This window comes from Corvus hawaiiensis, chromosome 1, assembly GCF_020740725.1.
Source record: "Corvus hawaiiensis isolate bCorHaw1 chromosome 1, bCorHaw1.pri.cur, whole genome shotgun sequence".
NCBI lineage: Eukaryota > Metazoa > Chordata > Aves > Passeriformes > Corvidae > Corvus > Corvus hawaiiensis.
Genome location: NC_063213.1, coordinates 28367998 through 28391806, shown reverse-complemented (window position 1 = coordinate 28391806; position 23809 = coordinate 28367998). Strand labels below are relative to the sequence as shown.

Here is a 23809-nt window from a genome sequence, read left to right as displayed (position 1 = left end):
ATTACCATTTGCATCATGTCAGAAAGTCTAGGAATAGCAGTGATCTTTCCCAAAGGCCCTCTTGTTTGAAGCATTGAAAGTTTTTTCCTTGCCTCAGAAAATTCAATAGCCAAGAACCTCACAGTATGCAGAAAAACTCCTAGTGATATGATTCTAACACTGAAAGGAGGCAAAGTGGCATATATTGTTTTATTGGCAGGGAAAAGGTTGTCTTTAAAAATATATATGCCTTTTGCATATGCTTTGTGACAGACATACAGCCTGAAGACTGGCACGTGGCAAGGGGAAATCAATAAAAAATGCATAATGATATTATAAATATTTATAAAATAGCTAGATGAGTATAATATGACAGGGAGAAGCCAAGAAGGCTTTTAGAATAGCAAATCTGTGCTCTAAAATATATTGGAATTGTTCTGAGTGAGTTACAATGTGGTAAAAAGTCATTGCATAGGCAGTGCATAGGCTATCAGGGATATTCACAACACTTTGATAGAAGTCCTTTTCAAAGCAACCATGAGAAGTTTCATCAAAGAAGTTCAGCTTAATAGTTTTAGAAAGAAGGGAAAGAAAAAAGTTTTCAGAAAGGATGAGATTATTCACTGATGTTGCTAGTAGAAACTTGTAGGCATTGTTGATTGATTGATTGATTGATTGATTTGTAACTTAGGACAGGTTTCCAGCAGGATTAAAAGTGATCCAGCTTTATTCAAAGATTAAGAATTTTCCAAGTCTGCTAAAAGACTTTTTTACTATATTTTTTCATATAACTGCCTGTTCACATAGTTGTGCACATGTTAATACATACTTTGTAAGTTATGCCAGTAAGACTGCTAGGTTTGTAAGCATCAAATAGAAAAACAAGAGGGGGAAGAATTTGGTTCCTTAAATGCATGTAAAAATTTCCTGTAGTCATCCTCCTTTCCTGTAGAAATCAGGCCTTAAGTGCATGGCTAATTCTTCTACAGGAGGACATTTGACTTTGGGACTTGAGTCCATTTATTCTCTGTGTTGATGTAAATATCAAGAATAAGCTGGAGGTTTTTAGGGAGGAATTTATTCTTTCCTGCTTTTGCTGCAGATGGTTGAATTTGCTCAAGAGCTGCAAAAGTACATAATGAAAAAGAAAATTATACTAAAAATGGAAGAAACTATGCAAGAGACAAACTTGTTCTGCCTTTAGCAAAAGGCTCACAAAAGTTTCTTCAATGGAGATACCTGTATCTGGGGACAGGTTATTTTTGCTGCTGATTCCTTGCTTACAGAATCCTCTTTCCTGTTAGTCTAAACAGAGCACAATGTCATTAATGGTTGGGTCAGGGTGCTAATTATCTTTTGAAAAATAGATGGGCAGACAATCCAGGAGATAGATGCTTCCTAATTTGTTAAGGGCTTTTAAAGATAAATGGCCTTGAAGTAGATTTGTTTTCAAATGAATAGCCAGTAGAGTGCTCGCAGCAGTGGCACAGTGAGCTCTCATCAGTTTTTCTCAGAGTAATGGGTGTTGCATATTCTGTCTGTTGATGTGGTCCTTGCCATCAGATGTCCCAATTTATTAATAGTTTTTAGGGCAATGGTTGTTAAGTATTGCAGCTCAATTTTATTACTGTTTTACATCTACCGAGGACTGAGCCTTGTGTGCAGCTTTATATTAACTCAGCAGGCACCATTAAAATACTGACATTTAGGCTCATTTTGGCAGCATTAATCATAGCATTTTATCATGCATTAATTGTATGAAATGACTGGTTTGAAATGACTGGAATGTTCACTTCTTTAAGAGCAGGTGAAACAATAATTTCCATTTCATCACTTTTTCAACCCATAACTGTACTTTTAAAAACCCAAAAACCAGACAATGCTGAACACATAACCCAACCCCATCTCCTAATTGTGTGTGCTGGGGGCACCTGCTTGGCTTCTTTGCAATGACTGAACATGTAAGACCCAGCAGCTCTTACAGGCCTCACCGGAAGCTGTTGGAGTGTCATCTCTGAAAATCAGCCTCAGAAATCTCCGTGTGGACACCAACAGTCAGACCTTGGCTTCAAAAATGTACCCTAATATATATAACAAGAGTACAATGATGTACAAATCCCAATGTGCAAAAAAAGCTGGAATCTATGGCTGTTTCCATATGCTGATAAGGCTTAAGGGTTTAAAACAGGCACAGAAATGCCGTTTGTGATTCACTAGCAAGAACAGGCTTACAGCACCCATGTCCGTTTGTATTATCATACCAGTAACAGAACCTGGGATATTTGCTGGCTATTTTCAATGGAGGGCATCACTAGATGATTATGTTTAACACAAAGAGTTGGCAGCCTTTCTCACTTAACAATCATTAGGAGATCTGCTGCTGAGGTCCCATTCTGTGAGGCAGCTGGAAATTGGCACTTAGTTTCAATGTATTGTTTTCTGCCTTTCTCTTAAAGTTCAAGGACAAGGCAAAACTGTTCAGACTACACAAAGAAAAAACTTTCTCACTCTCCTGTGTTTACTTGGTCCTTCCACCTCTCCATTTATTCCCTATGAAAGTTTATTCCCCTTTATATACATTAATTAAATGGAAGTGAGGCCCATGTCAGCAAAGATGCAAGCAGAAGACATGAGGAAAAGTATTTGAGTGCACCAGGCAGAAGATAGCTGTGATAGTAATGTTGATTTTTTACTGGAGTAAAAATCATCTAGGTCTTTATTTATGTTTCCCTTGATACGTATGAAGGAGGACAATACTGTTGCTTCTGTTTTAGGAAACTGAGGCATCGAATGGGTCAGTGGGGAGGGAAACCCTAAATCACTCAAAAGAAAAGGTGCAGAAGATGCAGAACAGTGGTATCCCAGTGTGCTAACCTTCACTTCATTCTCCTCACCACGCATTTAATTATTTTAAAGACTGCCCCTCCCAACTCCCATCCCTAGATGTTCCTTCAACTTCAGGAATTTGGGCAGCTGTATTTTTCTTGATAACATCATATGGCTTAAGCCACAGGCTTCTGCTGTAGCCTTCTGCCTCCTGTTATACTGGATCTTCTCAAAAGACTTTCTAGTGATAGAGGTTTTCTTTTTTCAGTTACAGTGGTTTCACATGACCAAATAATATTCATTAACTTGATTGCCTAAGGTTATCAAGCTCCAGGGGAAACTTGTATTCCTATATGATTGGCAAGATAATTAGGAAGTGAAATAATGCAAATCCCACCACAGGCAGCCATCAAAAGATTTATGTATTTACTCTTTAAATTCAAAGTGTATCGTATTATATGTAATTTTTTTTCTTTTAAGGCTTTTCTATCTGTAGGTTTATTATCGACCTTCACAGTGCACGTTTTGCAGGGGCAGGAGGCTTTATGAGGTCAATCAAGTTGGGCTGGTAAATCCACTGAGATTTTTGGTCTGCAGTATCACCTAGATAACACAGGTTAAAGTACACTTTTGCTTTTATTAGCTTGTGTTTTTAAGCTCCTGGGTCATGGCCTTTCATTCTTCATTTGTAATGTATCTACCACAGTTAGAGTTTCTAATGATATGAAAGCACAGGCGCAGAAGCCACTGATGGCAGCAAGAGTTCTGCATCCTCCAGGAGGGTGGAATATTGGATGTAGGTTAGAGACATCTTTATATGGAGTCTCCTCCAGCCTTCCCCATTAACAGAGACCAAGGTGAAGCTCATATCAGTAATTGCTGCATTCAGGCAGCAGCAGCGAGTGGGAGATTAAATGAGAGAGCTGTTGAGGATGGCCTTCAGTAAATAAAAGTCACTTATAAATTGAACATTTAGTAAAACCCTACCAAGTAAACGGTATCTTATGAGGTTCTGACAGCTTCTCAATCTGACAGTGGTAAAACCTAAGAAGCAAGGAAATTAGTGGAGTTACTCTGATGTGGTTGGACTAAAATTAATCTGGCAAAAAGAAAATTTAAAAAAAGGACAAAAAATCAGTATTCTTGCTAATGAGAACCAACATTTATCTTACAGGGAACCTGAAGTTTTGCCTTCTGATTCTGAACCAGCCTTTCAACAAAGGTCATTTTCATTGTCTGTGGAGCAGAGGTAATAATAACTTACATACATCTTCATTTGCTTATTTTCTTAGCTGTTACCCAGCTAATGTACTTCATGTCTCTTGAATTGCAGTGTGGCAATTTCCTCTTTACTGGAGCAACCTTCTGGTGAGGGTGTGAATTAGCAGAGTATGTTCCTTGTTGCTGAATGCAGCAAATGAGCTGATTATGCAAATTCTGCATCCCTGCATTGCATATGTCAGTGGCAACTTTGTGGACTGATCTGTGTAAGACTGTAGCTTTTCAGAGGCTTCTTAGGAATGATCATTGTTTTGCTGACAAAGTGTAGCAGTTCAACGGTGCATTTAAGAGTCTGGAAGTGAGCATTTCCTTAAAGGTCATCAGTGAAATGTGTTATATTTAATCAAAATAAAATGAATCGTGTAGATATTAAGTTGTGAAAGCAGTGGGGAATTTGCATGCTTGTCAGAAATATGCAAATCATATTTCACTACCCCTTTGTTAAATATGCACAGTGCTAATCATCATCTCTGGTATGATAGCTTCAGATTTACTGACATTTTGTGGAGATATGTAAATCCTTACAAGCTTGGAGCTATTAATTTCTCCGTGCAGGAATGTAGTCCTTCAGAAGCTTTCTGAAAAGCCACAGGAACTGTCTCTAACTTGTTCCCAGGATGGGAACCTTGCAAAGAGATTCCTCCTAACTGGAGTAGATAGAGCTGTTTGGTTGCACCATAGGCGTAAGGACTGGCAGGGGGTAGCTGTACAGTTTAAATGAATTGGAATAAGGGATGAAGTGAGCTGAATGTATTTATAACTCTTAATTCCAGTAAACCCAAATTAGGTACCTATATAGCCAGAGGAGTGATAAAAAAAGGGAGTTGTACAAGATGCTTCAAAGCATCTGAACAAGTGCTGTACCCCAAACAGGCTCACTTTCATTTGCATAATCAGCAAGAAAGTGAGAAGTGCTCAGTGGAAGGGCTGTCCAGTTATTTTATAGATGTGATTCTACATATTTTTTCATTTAAAAAGATATACTGAAACACCTGCTCTGTATTAAGTAGAGAAGAAACCAAGGTGAAGTATTTGATCTTATTTCTTTGTCCCACCTTTACTGTTTGGGGACTGGGGTTAAAAAAAGAGTCAGTAAACCAGACATTCACAGCTTCTGAATGGCAGTATTTAGTGTCTTGTAGTACCTTGCATGTATTTCTTTTTGCTGTATTTTGTTGATCAGACTTTTTTTTTTGTCTGCCCTTTGGAGTTTTAAGTCTTTCTCTTTTGAGCAAACCTTGGGGCATAGAGTGCTTCTTCCTGTAACACTAATGAGCCTTTAACTGTAGTGCTTCTGTGAAGGGTTAAAATAAGGAGCTGAATAAAATCAAGTTGGCCAAAGACTGTCTTGTTTGAAACTACCTTAATGGGTTCCTGTTCTTTGAGCATAACTGTGTTGAAAGTGATCACTCGTGCTGTAAATAAGTTTTCCAAAGAATGTGTGGGAGAAGCAGAAGTCCTAATTAAGCTACTAAGACTTTTGCTGGTAGATTATTTTAAGAAATAGGTGGATATTTTCTATCTAAGTAAAATGAAAGATGGAGCTGGTTACATGGTAAGCATGAAATGTTTTTCTTCAAAGCATCTCAGCTTCCGCAAACCTTAGTGAGTCCCGGACAAGGTTTTGGTAATGCCTGGCTTACAGTGCCAGTGGACTACTTTAGATGTCAGCAGTTTTCTGGATCCTGCTTCTGAAGGAGCGTTAGCACAGGGACTGTTGCAGGACTAGGAGAATCTGGGGGTTTGTTATGTGAACTGAAAGAAGTTCTGAAAGAATCATCCTTAGGAAGAGTGCTCAGTGACCAGCTGTATATGCTTGAGATATCATAAAGGAGAGATGAGAAGGAAATAATGAAGCTGTTAATCCACAGAATACTGCCAGCTACACAAACTGGGGGTGAAAAGGAGAGAAAATGCAAAGGAAAAAGAAGATAAAATATCGTCCCACTTCTCTGAGTTACAGGAATCTTGGGTGTTATACTGAGTACAGAATGCTGAGATGTGTTTTTTTCAAGTAGGTTGTGCCCTATCAAAATAACTTCTTTCATTAGCCCTGTCAGTTTAGTGTCAAGTAAAAATGGTGTGATGTGATATGTCTTAAGTTAAAAAAAAAAAATAAAAATCATCAATAAGTGGCTATTCTAGGCTAAAATCATCCCAGGTGTAACTCCTCTCGACCTCAAGAAAACGTGGTTGCACCTAATTAACCTTTGTCTTATTACACACGTGTATGAAATCTATTTTTACTGACATACTTTCAAAAGAACTATTTCAGTCTGTACCAGTTTGCATGAACTTCCGTGTGCTTTGTGAAGGACACTGAAATCAGATTCATCACTTCAGGAGACATCTTTTACCATTCTTGCCATACAAGCTGGATACGTGGCAATAGTGAAGCAGTACAAGCTAAGGACTATATGGTTTTAGTCTATTATGTATCATTACTGTAGTAAATCAATCTAGAATATATTCACTTGTTTGGTGTTTGATACAGTCATGTGATTAGTGCTGTCCTAAAAGCAGGATGGATGTAATGCTGGAGAAGGGATAGTTTGCAAAAGCAGGATGACGACTAATATGGCAGAAAATACTGGTTGTTCCCTGGAGGATTTATTGGGTTTCGTATAGTGAAAAGGGGACAAACCAAATAGAAGGAGAATTTAAAGAGAAAAGTTCAGTAAAGGGGAATAGGTAATGTGGAAAATATATGGAAGGGTCAGGGCCCTGCTTTTCTCAGAGCTGCACATCTTTCCGTCTGTGAGTTTTCTGTAAGGAAGACTGGATCCAGTGGGCCTTACCTTAACAACACTGTCACACATGCTAAATTCCTGCTTATGCAAAGTTTCTAGCTCCTGGTTTGAATCCTGTTTAATAATAAAAAAAAAATGGTTGTGAAAAAATCCAGTTTGAATTAGTCTCTCTGGCTACTTTTCCAGTGATTTCAAATGTAAATATCTCTTTCACGGAATTGACTGTGAGTTGAAAGTCTGAAGCTGTCTTTATGTTAAGTTTGAAAAGTACAGAAGCCCAGGTTTTAGTGGCTGAAAACAGAATGGGCTTTCTGGGGTGCAAAAGAAAGTTCCTGAGACTTTGATTTTGCTCTTTAAAATCTCTTTAATCAGAAATGCAATGACTTATTCCAAGAATTTCAGCTATGTCTCGTGATTGCAAGTGCTCTGGTTTTTTGATGTCTCCTTAGGGAAGAGGGAGAATTATTGCTGAGAAATCACCTCAGTGAAATTGTCTTAAGTTCAGCATCTGAAAATTGGGGTTTTTTTCTGAAAACATTACCCCTACAAGCTACTCAAACAATCCAGAACTGTCTTCATGTCCCTGCTTTACAATAGGATGTTACATGGCTGTACATTGCAGAGTACTTTCCACTCTTAACTGTTGACAGTGACAGCTTTAAAGAACAAGGAGTTATGCTCTGGAAAATAAGATTATCATTTTAAAAGTCAGAGTGAAATGGCAACATTCTACAGCAATCTGTAAAGCTGTGCTTTACAGTAGGAAAATGAGTCCGTGGGTATTTTTTAGTTCTCACAGTGGTTGTGATGCACTGGCCATTGTGCCTCCTTCAAAAGGACTGTGATTTCTTTCCACAAATAAACTCTTTCTGTGAAAGCTTTTAATCAAACAAAACATGTTGAATGACTTTAAATACTAGCCATTCATACTACCAAATGTACTTGGCTGATGTATTAAAATAAGCTACCAACATCCCTTTGGAATGGGCTGACTGAATCCTGACTTGTGGGAGGTGGGTTTAATGTTGGACAAGCAGATGGGAAGGAGACATCTATGCAACCAGGCTGCAAAAATGTCTGTCCTTCAGGTGCATGTCTGTTAATAGTCTCTTCCATGGACCATTCTTTTCAGTGAAGGAACTTGGGGTCTAGCTCTGTCTTCTCACGCTGGTCTATAGACAACATGACCAGCCACTTCATATGCATAATATATAGGTATTTTGTGACACCTTGTAGATCATGACAACGGAGGAGCTCCAGAAAGAGGAATGTTGCTCATCTTGGAGAGTTCAGCTCTGTATTTTGTGGGGGGTCTATATACTGAGATAGTAGAAATCATTCTTCTACAGCAGCAGTGTAGTAAGTCAAATCCAAACTCTGTTAAATTGTCTTCATTTAAATGGTATTTTCTTAGACTATTTCTATTGTGATCGCTTATCCATAAACTGAGTTTTTCGCAATTTTCCATCTCTATCAATACCCATATTGCAACAATCAAAGCAGCTGTTGCATTCTGAATCTTATCTTGATAATCATCAGGCAACTTTCCTGTCAAGGCCAGCCTACTCTTTGGTGAAAATGCTGATAATGAATGGTTGGTTAGCACCTAGAGGTGACTGTGCATTGCAAAAAATCTCCTCTTAGTAAATAATCAAGTCAGGAAAGGTGCTGATTTGTATCACCAATTTCCGAGTCATCTGTCTTTGAATGCCACATGCTCCCATACATTTTATGTTCCACATGGTTTTGTCTGCAATGTAATTGGTGATTGATATTTTGAATGTCTTCAGTTGAGGTCCAAGAGCTATGTGTAAAGGGGAATAAGATACAAGTGGCAATATAAAGTTCAGGTATCAGTTCAGATGTACAGAGGGGAAGGTAACAGATTAGTTGGAACAGTTTTACTGTCTCAGAGCAGAAAAAAAGATAATGTAGTTTAATAAGAGGAGGGGAAATAAACTGACTTTCCCTGGTGCTATTTTTTTCTTCTCTATGATTGATACCTTTTCCTCATTGTCTTTAGGGGTTGAACTCACCTACACTTTCAGAATTATTAGTACATGCAGCCATTCACTTGCCCTTTTACTTGTCATCAATGAACTTGCCTTGTTGGCATATGGTGAGCTTTTTTTCTCACCTTTTATTTTCATTTCTAGCTGAACTTACTTGTAATATATCTCAAATTTGTACTGGACCCAGAATTGGCAGTTGGCATAAAACTTGAGGGAATTCAGAGCAGCTACTATTAATAAATAGGAAAATGTTCATAAAAATGGTGATTGGGATGTCACATGGACTTGTATGCTTTATTGCACTTTCCAGCAGGCATCTTAGACTAGCAGTAACTCTTACTGCTGGCCTCAGCTAAACTATTCTGTTCTCTCCTCCAAACAGAGGGACTCTGTTCTACTAAAACGTCAATATCAAGTTCATTTTTCCATATTTGAATCAAAACAGGAGTATAATTTCTAGTTTGTATTTAATAACTTAAATTTGATGTTCTGTGCCACTTAATTTAGATTTAAACAAGATTTTGTTATGGTGATATGCCTGTTGTTAGATTGCATGCAGTGAGTTAGGTCCTACAACTACAGGAGTCTCAGAGGAGTAATTTCAAGTGTTCTTGAGGGTAGGGAATCTATGATATACTTTAGGAACAAGAAAACCTGCCCTTCTCTAGGGCTGGCTAGTCCCATGCTTTAGGCTTGGAAATGAAACACAGAATCATTTGGAAAAGACCTCCAAGATCATCGAGTCCAACCTTTGATTGATCACCACCTGGCACATGGCACTACATGCCACATCCAGTCGTTTCTTGAACATCTCATAGGGCTGTGACTTTATCACTTCCGTGGGCAGCCCATTCCAATATTTAACAACCCTGTCTGTGAAGAAATTCCTTCTGATGTCCAGCCTGAACCTTCCCTGGAGCAGCTTGAGGCTACATCCTCTCATCCCATCACTTGTTATCTGGGAGAAGAGGCTGACCCCCACCTGGCTACAACCTGCTTTCAGGCAATTGTAGAGAGTGATAAGGTCTCCCCTGAGCCTCCTTTTCTCCAGGCTACAACCCCAGCTCCCTCAGCTGCTCCTCATAGGAATTGTGTTCCAGACCCTTCATCAGCCTTGTAGCCCTTCTCTGGACATGTTCCAGCACCTCAATGTCTTTCTTGAAATGAGACAAGACAGAACTGGACACAAGACTCAAGGAACAAAGTAGGATCTGGATCATAGGACATGCAGTAATTTGCACTAGCAGGGATTTTGGGAAGAGAGTTTTTGTAGACTACGCTTTGCCTATGACTTGGTGTATAAGCTTGATTTCTACCAGATTTTCAGTGGTGAACTGGAAGCTTAAACTTATCTTTAGAAAACCACGCTTAAAACGCCAGAAATATGATAAAATTATTCTATTTGTGACATATATATTGTTAGTGCCTTTCTGGTTTGGAATTTGGACTCTTGAGAGACATAGCCTAGGTGTGTGGACAATTTAAAAGGTAGGTCTCGCTGATTTTTGTGAATTTTTAGATAGTTATTGGCAAAGCTGAGGACAGAGCTGATCTTCTAGGCCTTTTGCAGAGTTCAAGTTCTCTCACTGTAGTAGATGCTGTGACAGAATGAGGTCTCTTGATAAAATTTGAGACATAGTAAGCTAGATATGTTTTGTTGTTGATTTTAGTTCTCTGCAAATCCAGCAGCAGGAAATTCTGAGATCTGAGAGGATTTTTTGTTTGTTTTATGGAATTGAGATTTTGTTTGAAAAGTGAAAAAATAAAAAAAAAGAGTAATTAAGATTCCCTTCTGTGATGCTCTGAAAAACTAAACCTTGATGAGCTGAAGTACAGAGTAACAGAACAATAGAGAATTACTTTGAAGTACTAGTGAGAAGCATAACAGATGATTACAGCACAAGGAAAAAATGGGAGGTTATTACAGAGCTTTTTCTATGAAGCCAGGATGCAAATACCATTAGGGGAGTTCTATTGTCACAAGATTTGCTGTATAGAAGTCTTTGATAGCATCATGCTATATATCTGGTTACCATGATGTTTCCCAGAGGACTGTTGAAAGAAGGCACTTTGGAAAATATTGTCAGGAGAGTGCTTTGGAGCACCCCAAGCAGAAAGAGAAGCATAAGGCAATAGAAAAACAAGATGATTCATGGCTCATTTTGTTAGTGATTGAAGAAGAGCAGTGGTCCTGGGAATGAACTCAAGGAGGAGAGGTGAATGCATGAGGTTAGCATAACTAAGACCTGTGACAGAAAAGAACAGGTTCTTAATTCATAAAAGGAACTCTTGGATTTTCACTGCCTGCAGCTACACAGTGAAAAGCATTTAAAAGGTTGTTTCTCTGGGAGTTACTACAGGTCAAAAGTATTATTTTCATAGCTAGAGCTCAGCATGAATCCATTCCTAAGGTGAAGTGTAAGGTCTTGTAAAATATGGATGTTATCTAGGGTTGCTGGTGTCAGGGTCTTCTCACTGGCTGTGATGGCCTTTGGATCGAACCCTTGTGTTGTAGTCTTCCTTTTTCTCTTACTCCAGGGTTGCCTTAGGCCAGACAAACCTTTTTTTAATAATAAGGGGGAAAAAAAAGAAAAAAACAAAAAAGAAAAAAGTCCCAAGAAGCCCACAGTGGTACAAATGGCTCACCTTGGTCCAACGCTTATTTCCAATGCTTTTTAAAAGTGGATCTTGGCTTTTTAATTTGCTTGAGTCTTGTTATATTTCCAGATTTTGAATTTTAAAAGTTTTGATTACTTTATTACCATGACTGCAATTATAAGTAACTCATCCAGTGAACAGTTTAACTCTTCTGTAATATATTGAGATGATGCTAGTATTATTAGCTACTTGACTGATGGCATGTGTATCCTTCACTATGTTCAGTGCCTGAAGGGACATCAGTAATTTGAGAATATGAATGGTGGGTTGCTGGTTTTCTCATCTGAATGGTTTACACGCTGTCTTGTGCTCACCCATATTATCAAGTATTAAAATTGAACTGTAAATTCATGTAAGTCAGAAAATAGCTAACTTTTCTGCTCTACTCATCATCTCTTTTGTGCAGTAGGCTGTTTTGTTAGATTTCAGCAGTGTATAAATGTGTTACTAAAAATAGTCTGTGTGTTTACATTTAGAAAACGGCATAGTAGGTTTTTTTTTTTTTAATGTGTAATTGATTAGATGTTAGCCAAAAAATGTAGCACATAGAAGTGGAACAAGTATTGTGGTTATTAACACCTTTTTTTCTTGCAAGTTAACAATTCTTTATCTAATACTCTGAGGAGAAAATGGTGATGTATATCAGCCTGTCTTTGGTTTCATTGGCAGTGAATCACATCAGAACAGAAGAAAACATTGTCATAGGTTTCTCATTGGGGAAAATTCCACTGACCTCAGAAATAATTGGGACAACCTATAATTTTTAGGGGTGTTTTATTATCATCTTCCGTTGTTGGAAGCTTTATGACTAACACAGCCTGATGTAGAAGCTATTGGTATCAATATTCCTTCAGTTACTTTGCATTAATTTGGTTCAGACTTCCATAAAAGTCTTTCTTTAGAGAGGGCCTCCCTCTGTTTTCACTGAAATAAAGCTTAATGTTAAGTCGGATGTCTTGGATAAGGTGTAACCACAAGTATCGATGTTGGTTCAATGTAAGCTGCATTAGCACTGAAATAATTTGGTACTTTAGAGTATGAATATCATTCTGTTGGATTTTCTTTTGAAAAACCCCAGCTCCTTCAAACCCTTGCTGCTTATGTTACGAGTCCAAGATATGGCTCACTGGGAGTTCTGTTTCTGGCAGTGTAAGTCGTTAAGCAGGTAACTAAATTTTTCCTTGTCAGAACGTGCATTTGTCTTGCAAGCTTCTTGATGTTACCTACAACAAGCACTTCGCTTGAGGTCCTAGCTTCCAGTAGGCCATAGTTGTCCACAGTATTGGCTTGGTGTTTGTGGGGCGCAATAAGCTATGAGTAATTTACAGTCAGGTTAAACTGGATAGTCACAGAACAGAACACCTGAAATGTGTTTCTTTTGTGGGGGAAAAGAGAAAGAGGGACTGATTTGACACTGCAAGTCTTTGAAGAGGCCCCAAACATTTTGAAGTGCAAGAACTGGAAAGCCTCAGAATGCAGCTAGACTGCCCTATTTGGCAACATAAGTGTCCTATGGAAGAACACAAATTCGTAACATGCTGTCACAATTACTTAAAATTAATTTGGGGGATATGCTAATTCTGCATGTTACTAATAGACTTCAGATTTTTACAAGGAATTTTGAGTAAGTTATTTAGCCTGTGAAAATACATGGTTCAACAAAACAACACAGCTCATGTTTTAGTACAGGATTAAGGTGGGTCCATTGGATTTTGAATTCCTTTGAGGTACAAGGCAAAAGTGATGTAAGTGCAGTGTCCAGTCCAAATCATACCAGAAGTAAAATACTTTGATTATCTTTTGAATGCCTAAATTACCATCTTAAATGGACTCTGGTTTCCTAACCTTCTCTTTTACCCATCCAGGACTGGGAGAAAAGCTGAGCACTGAGCAGCTGAGACATGCAGTCATGCAGCACATCTTAACGGCTTGCCCTATGTTTCATCTTGATTTAAAAACACTGAAAACAAAGAATGTTTGAACAGTCCACTTACTGTCTTGACAGCTAATCCAAGATAAAGGGAATGAGAATTATACCTTCTATTCCTAGGAGGATAAATATTAGGTCCCTTATTCCTTGCATGGAGCATGACTATGAATAAACCTTTACAAAGCAGCAGTGCATTATACTTTCTCATTCTCTAAAACCTTCCAAACTTGAAGAATTTTAGCAGTCAGAAGAATTTTCTAGGTAAGCCTCTATCACAAAAGTAGTGTAGAAATTATTTTTCTCTAATTTTTATAGTTTTCTTCCTATCCCAGTTTTAAGTAAATGTGAAAAATTGTGTCCTCTGTGATGGATGCTGCATTTGAACGAGCCTCTGTTGTCATTTAGGCTTAAATCTTTTCATTGCTAAAAAGATGTGCAGTAATTACAGATCTGGAACATGATTGCTGATGAGGTTTCTAGAAAAAGTGATTAATATCAGCAAAATGTGCTCAAGAAGACACAACATTTGGTCATTGCCAAATGAATTGCCCTTAGTGTGACATAGATCACGTGTCAACTCTATTTAACTGAGCTGTGTAATCATTTTGACAAATACATGTGAGGCTGTTCTAAGGTGTCTATAGGTGTATTTAAATTTCAGGAAAGGCTTTAGACCATCAGAAGAAGGTTCTGTCAGCAGTAGTTCTATGAAGAACTTTGAGTGGGTTGAACCCTCTGAATATCTCACAAAACTGTCTGGTTTGGTTCACTCCACTTTCTTGCTTAGTCAGAGACTCAGACTGTGCTTTTTGATTTGTTTTCCGAAGTTGAATAACTGTTTTAGAAGTTATGGTGCGAACAGAAAGTGAGAAAAGACATGGACAGAGAGAGGGAGGTGGGGAACATGCCCAACTACATAGAGCATTACTGTATAATCCATCATTTTTAGGGGGAAAAAAGGTCAGGACAAGAGGGATTGTAGCCAATTTTAATTCCTGAGAATATTAACATATTAAGGAAATAGACTGGTTCTTCCAATTTGTCTATACATTGTCCTTGGTGGTATAATATAAATTGTCATCAACTGTTTGGCAAAAGTCACAGTTTCCTTTTTTTTTAATACATTTTTGTCAATCTGTCTTTCCCTCTGCTTGCTGAAGGAGAAGAGAAAGCATAAGAGGGTGCATGAGGCATAGTAAATGTCCACTAATTCTCACACTGACAAGGTTTAAAGTTGCTTAAGTAGTAGTGCACTGGGTCCTCCAGTTACATCTCTCTCTCTTGGGATATTTAGCCAAAGTTTACTAATTTCCTAGGTTGATGTCAGTATTTTCCTCAGTCAATGGACAGAAATCAGAGTTATCTTCTGGATCTCCATAGAAATTTAGATATATCTGCTAGGTGCCTAAAATTGAGGAGGTCTGGAGGCCTGAATCTGGAGGCCCAGATGTCAGGTTATTTTCCCTTCTGTTTCCTTGGCCAGTGTATGCAAAATAAAAAGAGGCAAGTAAATTCTGTGGTAGCTGGTGTCTGTAGTTAGTCTGCTCTATTTAATCTCAGTGTTATCTTCTACTCTCAAGTCTTTCCCATTAGCCATGTCAAACTTTCCTTCTCTATTTAGTGACAGGAGAAGGACAATAAGGTTAAGACCCTGGAGACTGCAAAGCTATCATCTAATTCTGAACGTGCTGTGGTTGCCATTTTCCTTGACCACCTCTGTTTCTGTAGGTCTATGCACCTTTGTCAGAGAGCAGCATTCTCATTAGGACTTTGTAAAACCCAGATACATATTAACAAGTCATCCAAAGCTGACCTTTTGTCTAGGAGGGAGATTGCTAATGCTCTTAGCAGTGATTTGTGAAGTTTGCTTTCCTTGGTGAATTTAGGATCAGTTTAGTGTTTAAGATTACTTCCAAATCATGCATTTAATTTTATTGCTTTTTCTTTAGATCTACAGATTTGAGTGAGCGTTAATGCATCACTCTTATTTCATTCAGTGATTATAGTGCTTGATATCCTTTATATTCACCTTCTAGAAATGCTTTGGCAGCAGAACTGACTATGCCAAAATGCATAAGAAAGGGTAGAAATAATAAATGCACTATCAATTTGCCTGACACAGTTCAACATTTTAAGTTTTGTTTGTGACCCACTGTTCATCTCTGGCAATTTGAATATACATATGCAGTGTCCTTAAAAATGTGTGGGACAATAGGTAGGCTCTAGTGTTATTGGCATAATAAATCTTTACTAAAAGAGTTGTCTTTTATATTGCAAGTGCATGCTGCTGCTCTTCTCATTTAGATATTAAATTTGGAGGTGTGCAAAATTTGTTGAAGTCTGCTGCAAGTCTAAGCAGGCTTTTGGGGGGAGGATTTTTTTGTGGGGGTTTTGGATTTTTTTTGTTTGGTGCTTTTTTGTGTGTGTGTGGGTGGGTTTTTTTCTTTCGTGAGTGTCCTATCTTTTCCCACTAGGACTGCTTATAATAGCATGAATAACTGCACACTGAACCTTTGTCCTTGCTGATGCAGTAGCATCAAACTGTCTAGGCCACTTCTTTATCAATGTAGTGCAGGATGCTGTAGTTGATAATCCATATTACTAGCCATAAAAGGTTGGGGAAAAGGATCTTGAAGGCACTTCAGGGCAACAAATTTACGTGTTATATGTTGTGTTTGTGGTAAAGAAGCATGCAGCTCCTTCCCAGGCCTAGAAGAATGGCACAATCATTGCCTGCAAACTGAATGCACTGCTAAAAAGAAACTATAAAAGATTTTGTTTGGAATGGTTTAGGGGTGTTTTACGCCTATTAATCTTCTTACTCCTGGTTTGTTTGGGATACTTTTCCTAGCATTGTATTATAAAGGAAGACTATCACTGTTTCCCATTAATTAGTATGGTGGTCTAAAGGGGGCCTAATGATGTGTTTTCCTTCGCTCATAGGCACAGTTGTTGAACCTGCAAAAGAAGAACTTGTGTGGATGTTCTTTTTCTGAGAGAGCAAGGCCACTGTAGACATTCAGATGGGAGGTAGAAGTCATTTTTAGACCCTAGTAGATAGTGGATATCAGTGGATTTGATAATTTCATGCAGAAGTTTTAAGGATTAGAGAATGGTAAGAAATAATGCTCTCATTAGAGTCAAAACCACTGTGATACAGACTGAAGAATTTTGAGCTTTGGTTTTGAGCTTTTGGTTTTCCATGTGTAGAGGTCAAAAGTCATTTGAGTCTCTGCTCCCTTGGGAGTACAGTGATTTCTTTTTCAACAATCAATTAGGAGCTATTGGTCTTGCCCCAGGGAATCTAGAAAAAGTAGGATGTGAAAGTGGGACTTAGATTTGCATGAGGGCACTGAGTCCTTCCCTGACTTCTCTGTGGAAGAACTCCTTTCTCTGAGCTGTGATTGAGTAACTTTTTAGCCATGTGTTTCTTAGGTCACTTTGAGATTTTTTTTAAATCAGGAGATGTTTCTGATTCTCATGTCATACCTCCTTTTGTGTTTGGGATTCATCACCAGAATCAGAATTGTGTTTCACATCATACTACAAGTATATACCCTGCCTGGAATATTTCTGAGATGCCACATTGTTCAGTGGGGATACTGCAACATGTGTATCAGACAATGAGGCCCGTGGAAAAGAAATATATATGGACCGAATCTTGATAGATGTTTCAGAGAAGTTTATTTCTCCAGCCGCATGGCTGGAGCTCTGCTGAGGAACTGTTACAGTCACGGGACCCGAGGGTCCTTGCCGGCGCAGGTGAACACAAAACAAACAATGGGGAACGAGACTGACCAGGGGCAGGGAAACACCGTGTCTGTCCCCCAGGGCTACATGGCAGGGGGGAGGGACCCCAACACCAAATGTTTCCAGATACTGACAGAAGCAGTGGAAAGGAGCGTCTGGCACCACATTCAAGTTTGAAACATACATGTTCTGAGCAACCAATACTGTGATGACATGAATGTTTCTGGGGTATCTTCCTATTCACTCCGCATTTGAGATATGGTGCTAAAATAAACAAATTGCCCCAGTGTCCACTAGGGACTGAAAACCAACCGTTCATTTACTTGTATTAAATCAACTGTTTGTTAAGGATGTTGTTTCTGTCTATTGGTAATGCTGTAGCCCAGGTTTATTTTGTTTAGAAAAGGCATTCTGAATCCATGCAAGAAGCAGCTGAGAGAAAAGCTGAATGTGAAGTTTGACACACTGTATTTTCATGGAGAATATATGACATTTCGGCGTTCTGAGAGAAATGTTGCAGTTGCAATATACCCAAGCATAAATAAGCATAAGGAATGTTTTTTCTAAGAAGCCTGGAGAAGTTATGCCATTTAAAACTGGCAAGTTTCATCGCCTTCAGTTATTTGGAAAATCCTACTCAAATCATGTAAAAAATACACGTTTGTCTAATTGAGGTCCCCATACTTTCTTTTCCTCATTTACAAATGAAAGTTGGGAAAAGACATGCTAAGGTGCGAGTGTCCATATATCATGAGTCTTCTTTTTGTGCCTGGTGGTTGTTGAGATCTGTTCAAGTAGTGATGATTATGAAAGTTTATGGTTTCAAGACTACGAAACCATAGAGAGTTTGGGTGGGATAAGGCAAGAGGCCAAAAGCCTTCATCACTTGTGAAGGTTGTGTATGGCTATGTGGTCGTCTCCTTTTTTTGTATGATTTATTTATGTTTAGAAAATAGAGGTGGATAAATCTTCTTTGAGCCTTTGTTGGCAAATGACTGCAAGTCTTGTAACCATTGCTTAGCTTTTCTGTGACTTCATTAAACCTTGGCTCAGTGCCTATCTCCTTAAAGTATGATAGGCTGTGGATGATGAGCTGGCATACCATTCTGGATGTCAGTTTGTGTAGGAGAATAAATCACAAATTTGCAAGATAGTAGAGTCTCAGGTTTCCACAAAAAATCTCGTCCAGACAAACCCCAAACAGCAACACCTTCCCAAGTAACACTTTCCTTGGATAAGTATTCTTTGGAGGAATGCAGTAAAATGCATCCTGAATGTTAGGAGCCATTTTTCAGTCTCAACTTTTTTTATCTGCCAACTTTCTCTTGGAGTTTAATCTATTAAAGTTCCAAATGAGTGTGAATTCCAGTTCATTGCCCACTGATATTATTTGGGGCGTAAGACTTGTGAAATGGATTTTATTGACACATTTGAAAGTTAACCCTCTCTGCTCCTGTGCCATGGATAGCCTCTGAATGCACAGGCTGCAATCTTGTCAAAATCTCTAATGTATAGTCTTTAGAAATGTAGACAAATACTGATGGCTTGGGCTGAAAATAAATTACATTTGTCTCACTCAGAATTTTAATTCTTTTCAGTAGATTCACAAGGAAGTAATTAATAAACTAATGTATAATACCAAGGTATTCAGCTATTTTACAGCATTAGCTTTTATGTGTAGCCATAGGTACTTGAGACAGAAGTCCTGTTCTTACTCATGTCAAAAGTAGTTGTTTCCTTGACTTCAGTCACAGTTTCAGAAAGAAGTGATATCCTCAGCTGCCTTCACTGCCCTTGCTAATAGACCTCATCAGTGTCCCGTCCATTGAAGTCTATGCAAGAGTTGTCCTTCCTTAGGAGAAGAAGGGAGAAGTTTCCAATAGGATGAGCTGTCTATACAGCATTAATAAGACACTTTATTTCTTCCCTCCCTCACCCTGCCTTCAAAAATGCTGTAATGGAAAACAGATATGGTCAACTGCTTCAGCTGTTTCACATTCTTTATCTGAACGTTACATTTTTATAAGTAACTCATTAAAGAGTAATAAATTCTGATTTGCGAAAAGTCGTCTGGTTAATGGATTGCTTCAGAATTATTTATAATAGGCGCTATCTATGTAATTAACAGTTAAAGGCACAATCAGTATGTTTTGTAAGATGCATATTGCCATTGTTTATTAATCCTTTGCAAACAATGTGTGGCTGCATTCTAAATTCCAGGGCAGATTTTGTTTAAAACAAGTATAATATTGAGTTAGTAATTTTAAGTACAATTTGTGGCTGTATCATGTCTCCAGAAATTTTCTCCCTTCACCAATGTGTGCTGTTCTGGAAGGCTTACACCTTGGATTTAAATCTAGTGGTTGAAAGCATCAGAAGATGAAGGCATATGCGGTGATACAGCCTGAATTTGGTCAGCCTAAGCAATGTGTGGTAGAATACATGGGTATAAACCTCATCTTCTATTCAATTGGAAGGACAGACGTGTTACGAGAGATCAAGACAGAGATACAAACACGCAGAATTTTTTTCCAATGTCTCTATTGATTCCAGATGTGCAGGGCTGGGTGTCAGGTAGAGTTTGGCAGCCTTTCACCAACTCCAGCCTTACCCCTCCTGCTTGTTTTGGCATACTCTTGCAGCTCCTCAGGGGCTCACATGGCACAGCCAGCCACATACGTGGAAAATGCTTTGGATCTACCACAGAGTTGCTGCTGACTGGTAGGTTGTGTGTGAGGAAGTGTCACACACTGAGACGATCCAACCATTTCCATACCTTTAGAAATAAAATGAAAAGGACCTAAAGGTGCCAAGTGGTTTTTATGTCCTTCTTGGTGATATTCAAGCCTATGTCTGAGAGGTGGGATACCACATACTACTTCCTTGGGCTCTGCATCCTCTTTGTGGTGCTCAAAGGTCTCCTTCTACTTAAAATTATTTTCCTAAGTGTTTCTTTAAAAATCCTCCAAAGATCCAACGAAATAAAAATGCTTAGCTGATCTTGTGTGAAAAAAAAAAAAGATTGCAAGCACACAGCAATTTCAGAGAAGCTGACAGGAATTTTTAATGTGACTGAAAGTGTCTGAGTGACAAATTAGTAATAAAAATGTCACTAATTAGACCATAGTAAAATCTTGATAATCAAAACTACTTGGGTGAGACTAAATATATTCAGATGATGTGTAGGCCAGATAATGGGAATCAGCTGAACAGAGAGACAAGCTGGCAGCTTGTTATAAAGGGAGGCTTAGAGAGATGGTGGGTGTTTTGAATAAACAAGCACCTAATGTAATTGCAGAACATAGTCCAAAAGTAGTAATTAAAAGATAGCTGGATGAAGAATTTTAAATAGTAGAGAAACATCATCTCCCTTGAATGAAGGAGGACAGAGGCAGTGCTAGAACTTTGTGGTTTTATTGAGACAAGTAAGCCTGGGAAGTATGGCTCAAACCAGATGGAAATCTGTTCTATCAAAATGGATCCTGTGTGCTCTAAGGGGCCTTTTGAGTCTCTTGTTCTGCCACTAGCACAAGTTTGTGACACAGGACATCAATAGGATTTGGGTCTGCAGCAGGATAAATTACCTCTTTAAGAGGGTTTGGGTTAGCTGGTTGCTTCAGGTAACAGGAGAGTTCTGTGGTAGGAGCTGATGCCACACTTCTGGGGAAAGGGAGGAGACATAAGGAGGTTTACTTTATCCTTGAGGCAGCTGGGTTAATAAATTCAGTTTAGTAGAAAACATGCTGAAAATATTAGCAAGTGCCCTTTGCGGGAAGATGAAATTTGACAGTGATCCCTCACAAGGTGTCCATAGAATAAAGGAAGAATCCAACGTCAGTATCAACTATTGTGTGAGGAAGAAAAACCTCTTAGGGGAGTGTCTTTTAAGCAGGAGCTTTTTTTTATTCATTGGTTGGTAAGTTGAACTGACTTACAGGGATGCTGTGATCCTTAAACTTATTTGTTCTGCTGGATCTAATGCTGCATTTTTGTCATTCTTACCATCCCTTCTCAGGTGAGATTGTGGGAGAAGTAGTACATTAAGTACCTAGTTTAGTGTTTTCATGTGAAGCAAATTTATGGTGTGGGGTGAAAGGGCCTTTGGTATGGAAAAGAAAACAACCTTGGGAAACAGTGCTATAGAACATGTAGGATAAAATGGCTCTGCTACAAATGTCAGCTTTTCAACTGAAGCTAGTAGCTTCTCAATCACTATGTCATTGTGAAGGATATATATTACAATGGGTGCAGGTTTTAGTTCCAGCTTTAAGATAATGCTTACACCCTCCAGAAGATAAATTGAGTGAAGATAACCTTATTCTGTTTTTTGGAAAAAAAATATTTTTTTTTTTTCCTAGCTGATCCAGCTTTGCCACACCATAGCAAGACTAAACACAAGTGTGATTCCTTTTGTCTTTTCCAATTTGCTGTTGCAATCACTGTGGTGCTGTACTGGTATTACTGAACTATCCCTTCTATGTAGCAGTAGGATCATTTGTGATGATGGCAGTCACAAAGGACATTACTGCTACAGAAGCACTGATCTATTCTTAAAAATACCACTTTTTAACACCATTTGATTTGAAGCATCTGCATTATCTGTCCAGGGGTCTTTCCTGGTGAAAGGAGAGGCAGAGACACCTCCAGAAAGATGACTCAGAGTGCTGACACTAACATACTGACCCAACTCACCCTGTTGAGTAGTCTCCTATCTTGTCCTTCTGATTGCTGTGCAGAGATTTTTAGGATCAGTTAGGCAGGATGAATCAGGGTCAGCATGTGTATTTGAACCTTTATTCCCCTTGATACTTGTAAGCCCAGGGTTTTTTTTCCTGCTTGCCTTCCATTTGACACATAGAGGCTTGCCAGGATCATCCATTTTTTACATTCCCTGCATGCCCTCAGCCTGGCTTTTGACAATACAGCTCTTCCTCACACAGGGCCACCCTTTCATTCACATTATGCTTCATAAATAGTTAATATCTGGATGTTTCAGGCTTCTCCTTGGAGAACCTTGCATTCACTCTCCAAGAATTTACTCACAAATTGGTATCATGCTTGAGCAATCAGTGGATGCTTACACCAGAGGTGGCTGTGATTTCTGCTTAAGGTCAGATCCTCACATCTTAATTGATAACCAGAGAAGATGGTGGGATTCGTATTTAAGTGGACTTCTCAGGAATGTAGTCAGCTTTTCAACTAGCTAGTAGCTTCTCAATCACTATGTCATTGTGAAGCGTGTTTATTGCAATGGGTGTGAGTTTTAATGCCAGCTTTAAAATAATGCTTACACCCTCCATAAAGAAGCACAGTCTTGCTTCCAAAAATGAACATATTTCCCACAGGGAAATCATGAGTGAACTAATTGGGCTTTTATTGTTATCTTGTTGCAGTATATGCAACCATAATTTGTGCAACCATAATTATTCACAAATTCACGTCTACCTTACCTCCATGATGAAGGAAGTGTGTGTAGATTATTTATGCACCTGGATTAACTCAGTAAAATATTAAATGAGCTTGTCTGATGCTGATAGATGATGGTCATTTTACACAAGAACATGGTGCTGGTGATTATGAAAGACAGGCTGGTTGGGGTAAAGGCTGATCGTGCACAAAGAGTGCTGTGAGTTAACAGATCAAATTTACACTTCAGTTCCCTGTTGCAGCAGTGCTGCAATTTTGGCAGATGCTTGGGTGACTTCAGCAGCTTGTGAGTGGGAACACTGGCAAGTCAGAACATCTGCAAGTGTTTAACGTAGCACTTCGTATTCCTGCATTTGTAAAAAATATTTAGGTAAAGGGTATACTCTGGATAGTGCAAACTCTTTTCCATGAATCCACATATAATAAGGAGTGCAGTAACTACCTAGAAAATTTCTAACTTTAAACAATTTATCTGCTTACTAAGTCCGTGGTGCTTGAGATACCCAGTATTAAAAAAATATGTATTTCAATGGGTAGAAATGTACAGTTTTCATCTGTGTGTTCTCTTAGGTCCATATTGTGGCAGGGTGGCATAAGGCTTTCCATACATTAGTAATCCTTATATCCACTTGTGGAATATTCTTTTTTTGAGAAGCTTTATAAAGTGCTTCTTCCTTGGGTCCAAGTAATTTCTATTACTAAGCAACTTATAACCATGTAAAATTTCTACGTATATATATTTAAATCATCAACAAATAAGAAAATAGGTAAAACCCACACCTAGAACCACAAGATACTCCCCTTTAAATGATGTTAAATTTCTCTGACCTGAAATGTAGATATTTGTATTTAGATACTTGTGTTTTGGCTAGTGGTTGCTTAATGCCAAAAATAAATTTAGGTTCTGAAAAGCCACTAGGCAATACATTAAGATTCTTAATAACTTCAAATAAAAGTTGCAATCTAGGACAGGCTAATGGTAACTGAAATCAAGCAAATGAGCAGGCCGTTAAGGAACCTAGCTTGTTTATTTACAGATACAGGACTTTTTCCTTAATTGAGCATTGTTAGTGAATGCCAGTGCAAAATAAGAAGGAAGTCTGGCAACATGGGTATTTTTTGAATAGTGGATAACACTCTTTGATATATGTCTGTTAAAGAAAATAAAATAAGATATCCCCACAAAGTTGGCTGTC

At 38.5% G+C, this 23809-nt stretch overlaps 1 protein-coding gene across 2 annotated transcripts in view; it reads left to right on the top strand.

Moving 5' to 3' along the window:
* Positions 1–23809, top strand: part of TPK1 (thiamin pyrophosphokinase 1) — a 311682-nt gene that overhangs the window by 54448 nt on the left and 233425 nt on the right. The window contains exon 2 of one of the 2 annotated variants that reach the window (XM_048297761.1): positions 3980–4054. The exons of the other annotated variant lie outside the window; for it this stretch is intronic. Coding sequence (XP_048153718.1) covers positions 3980–4054 — 75 coding nt within the window. The remainder of the gene's footprint in view (positions 1–3979; positions 4055–23809) is intronic. 2 annotated transcript variants of the gene reach the window in all.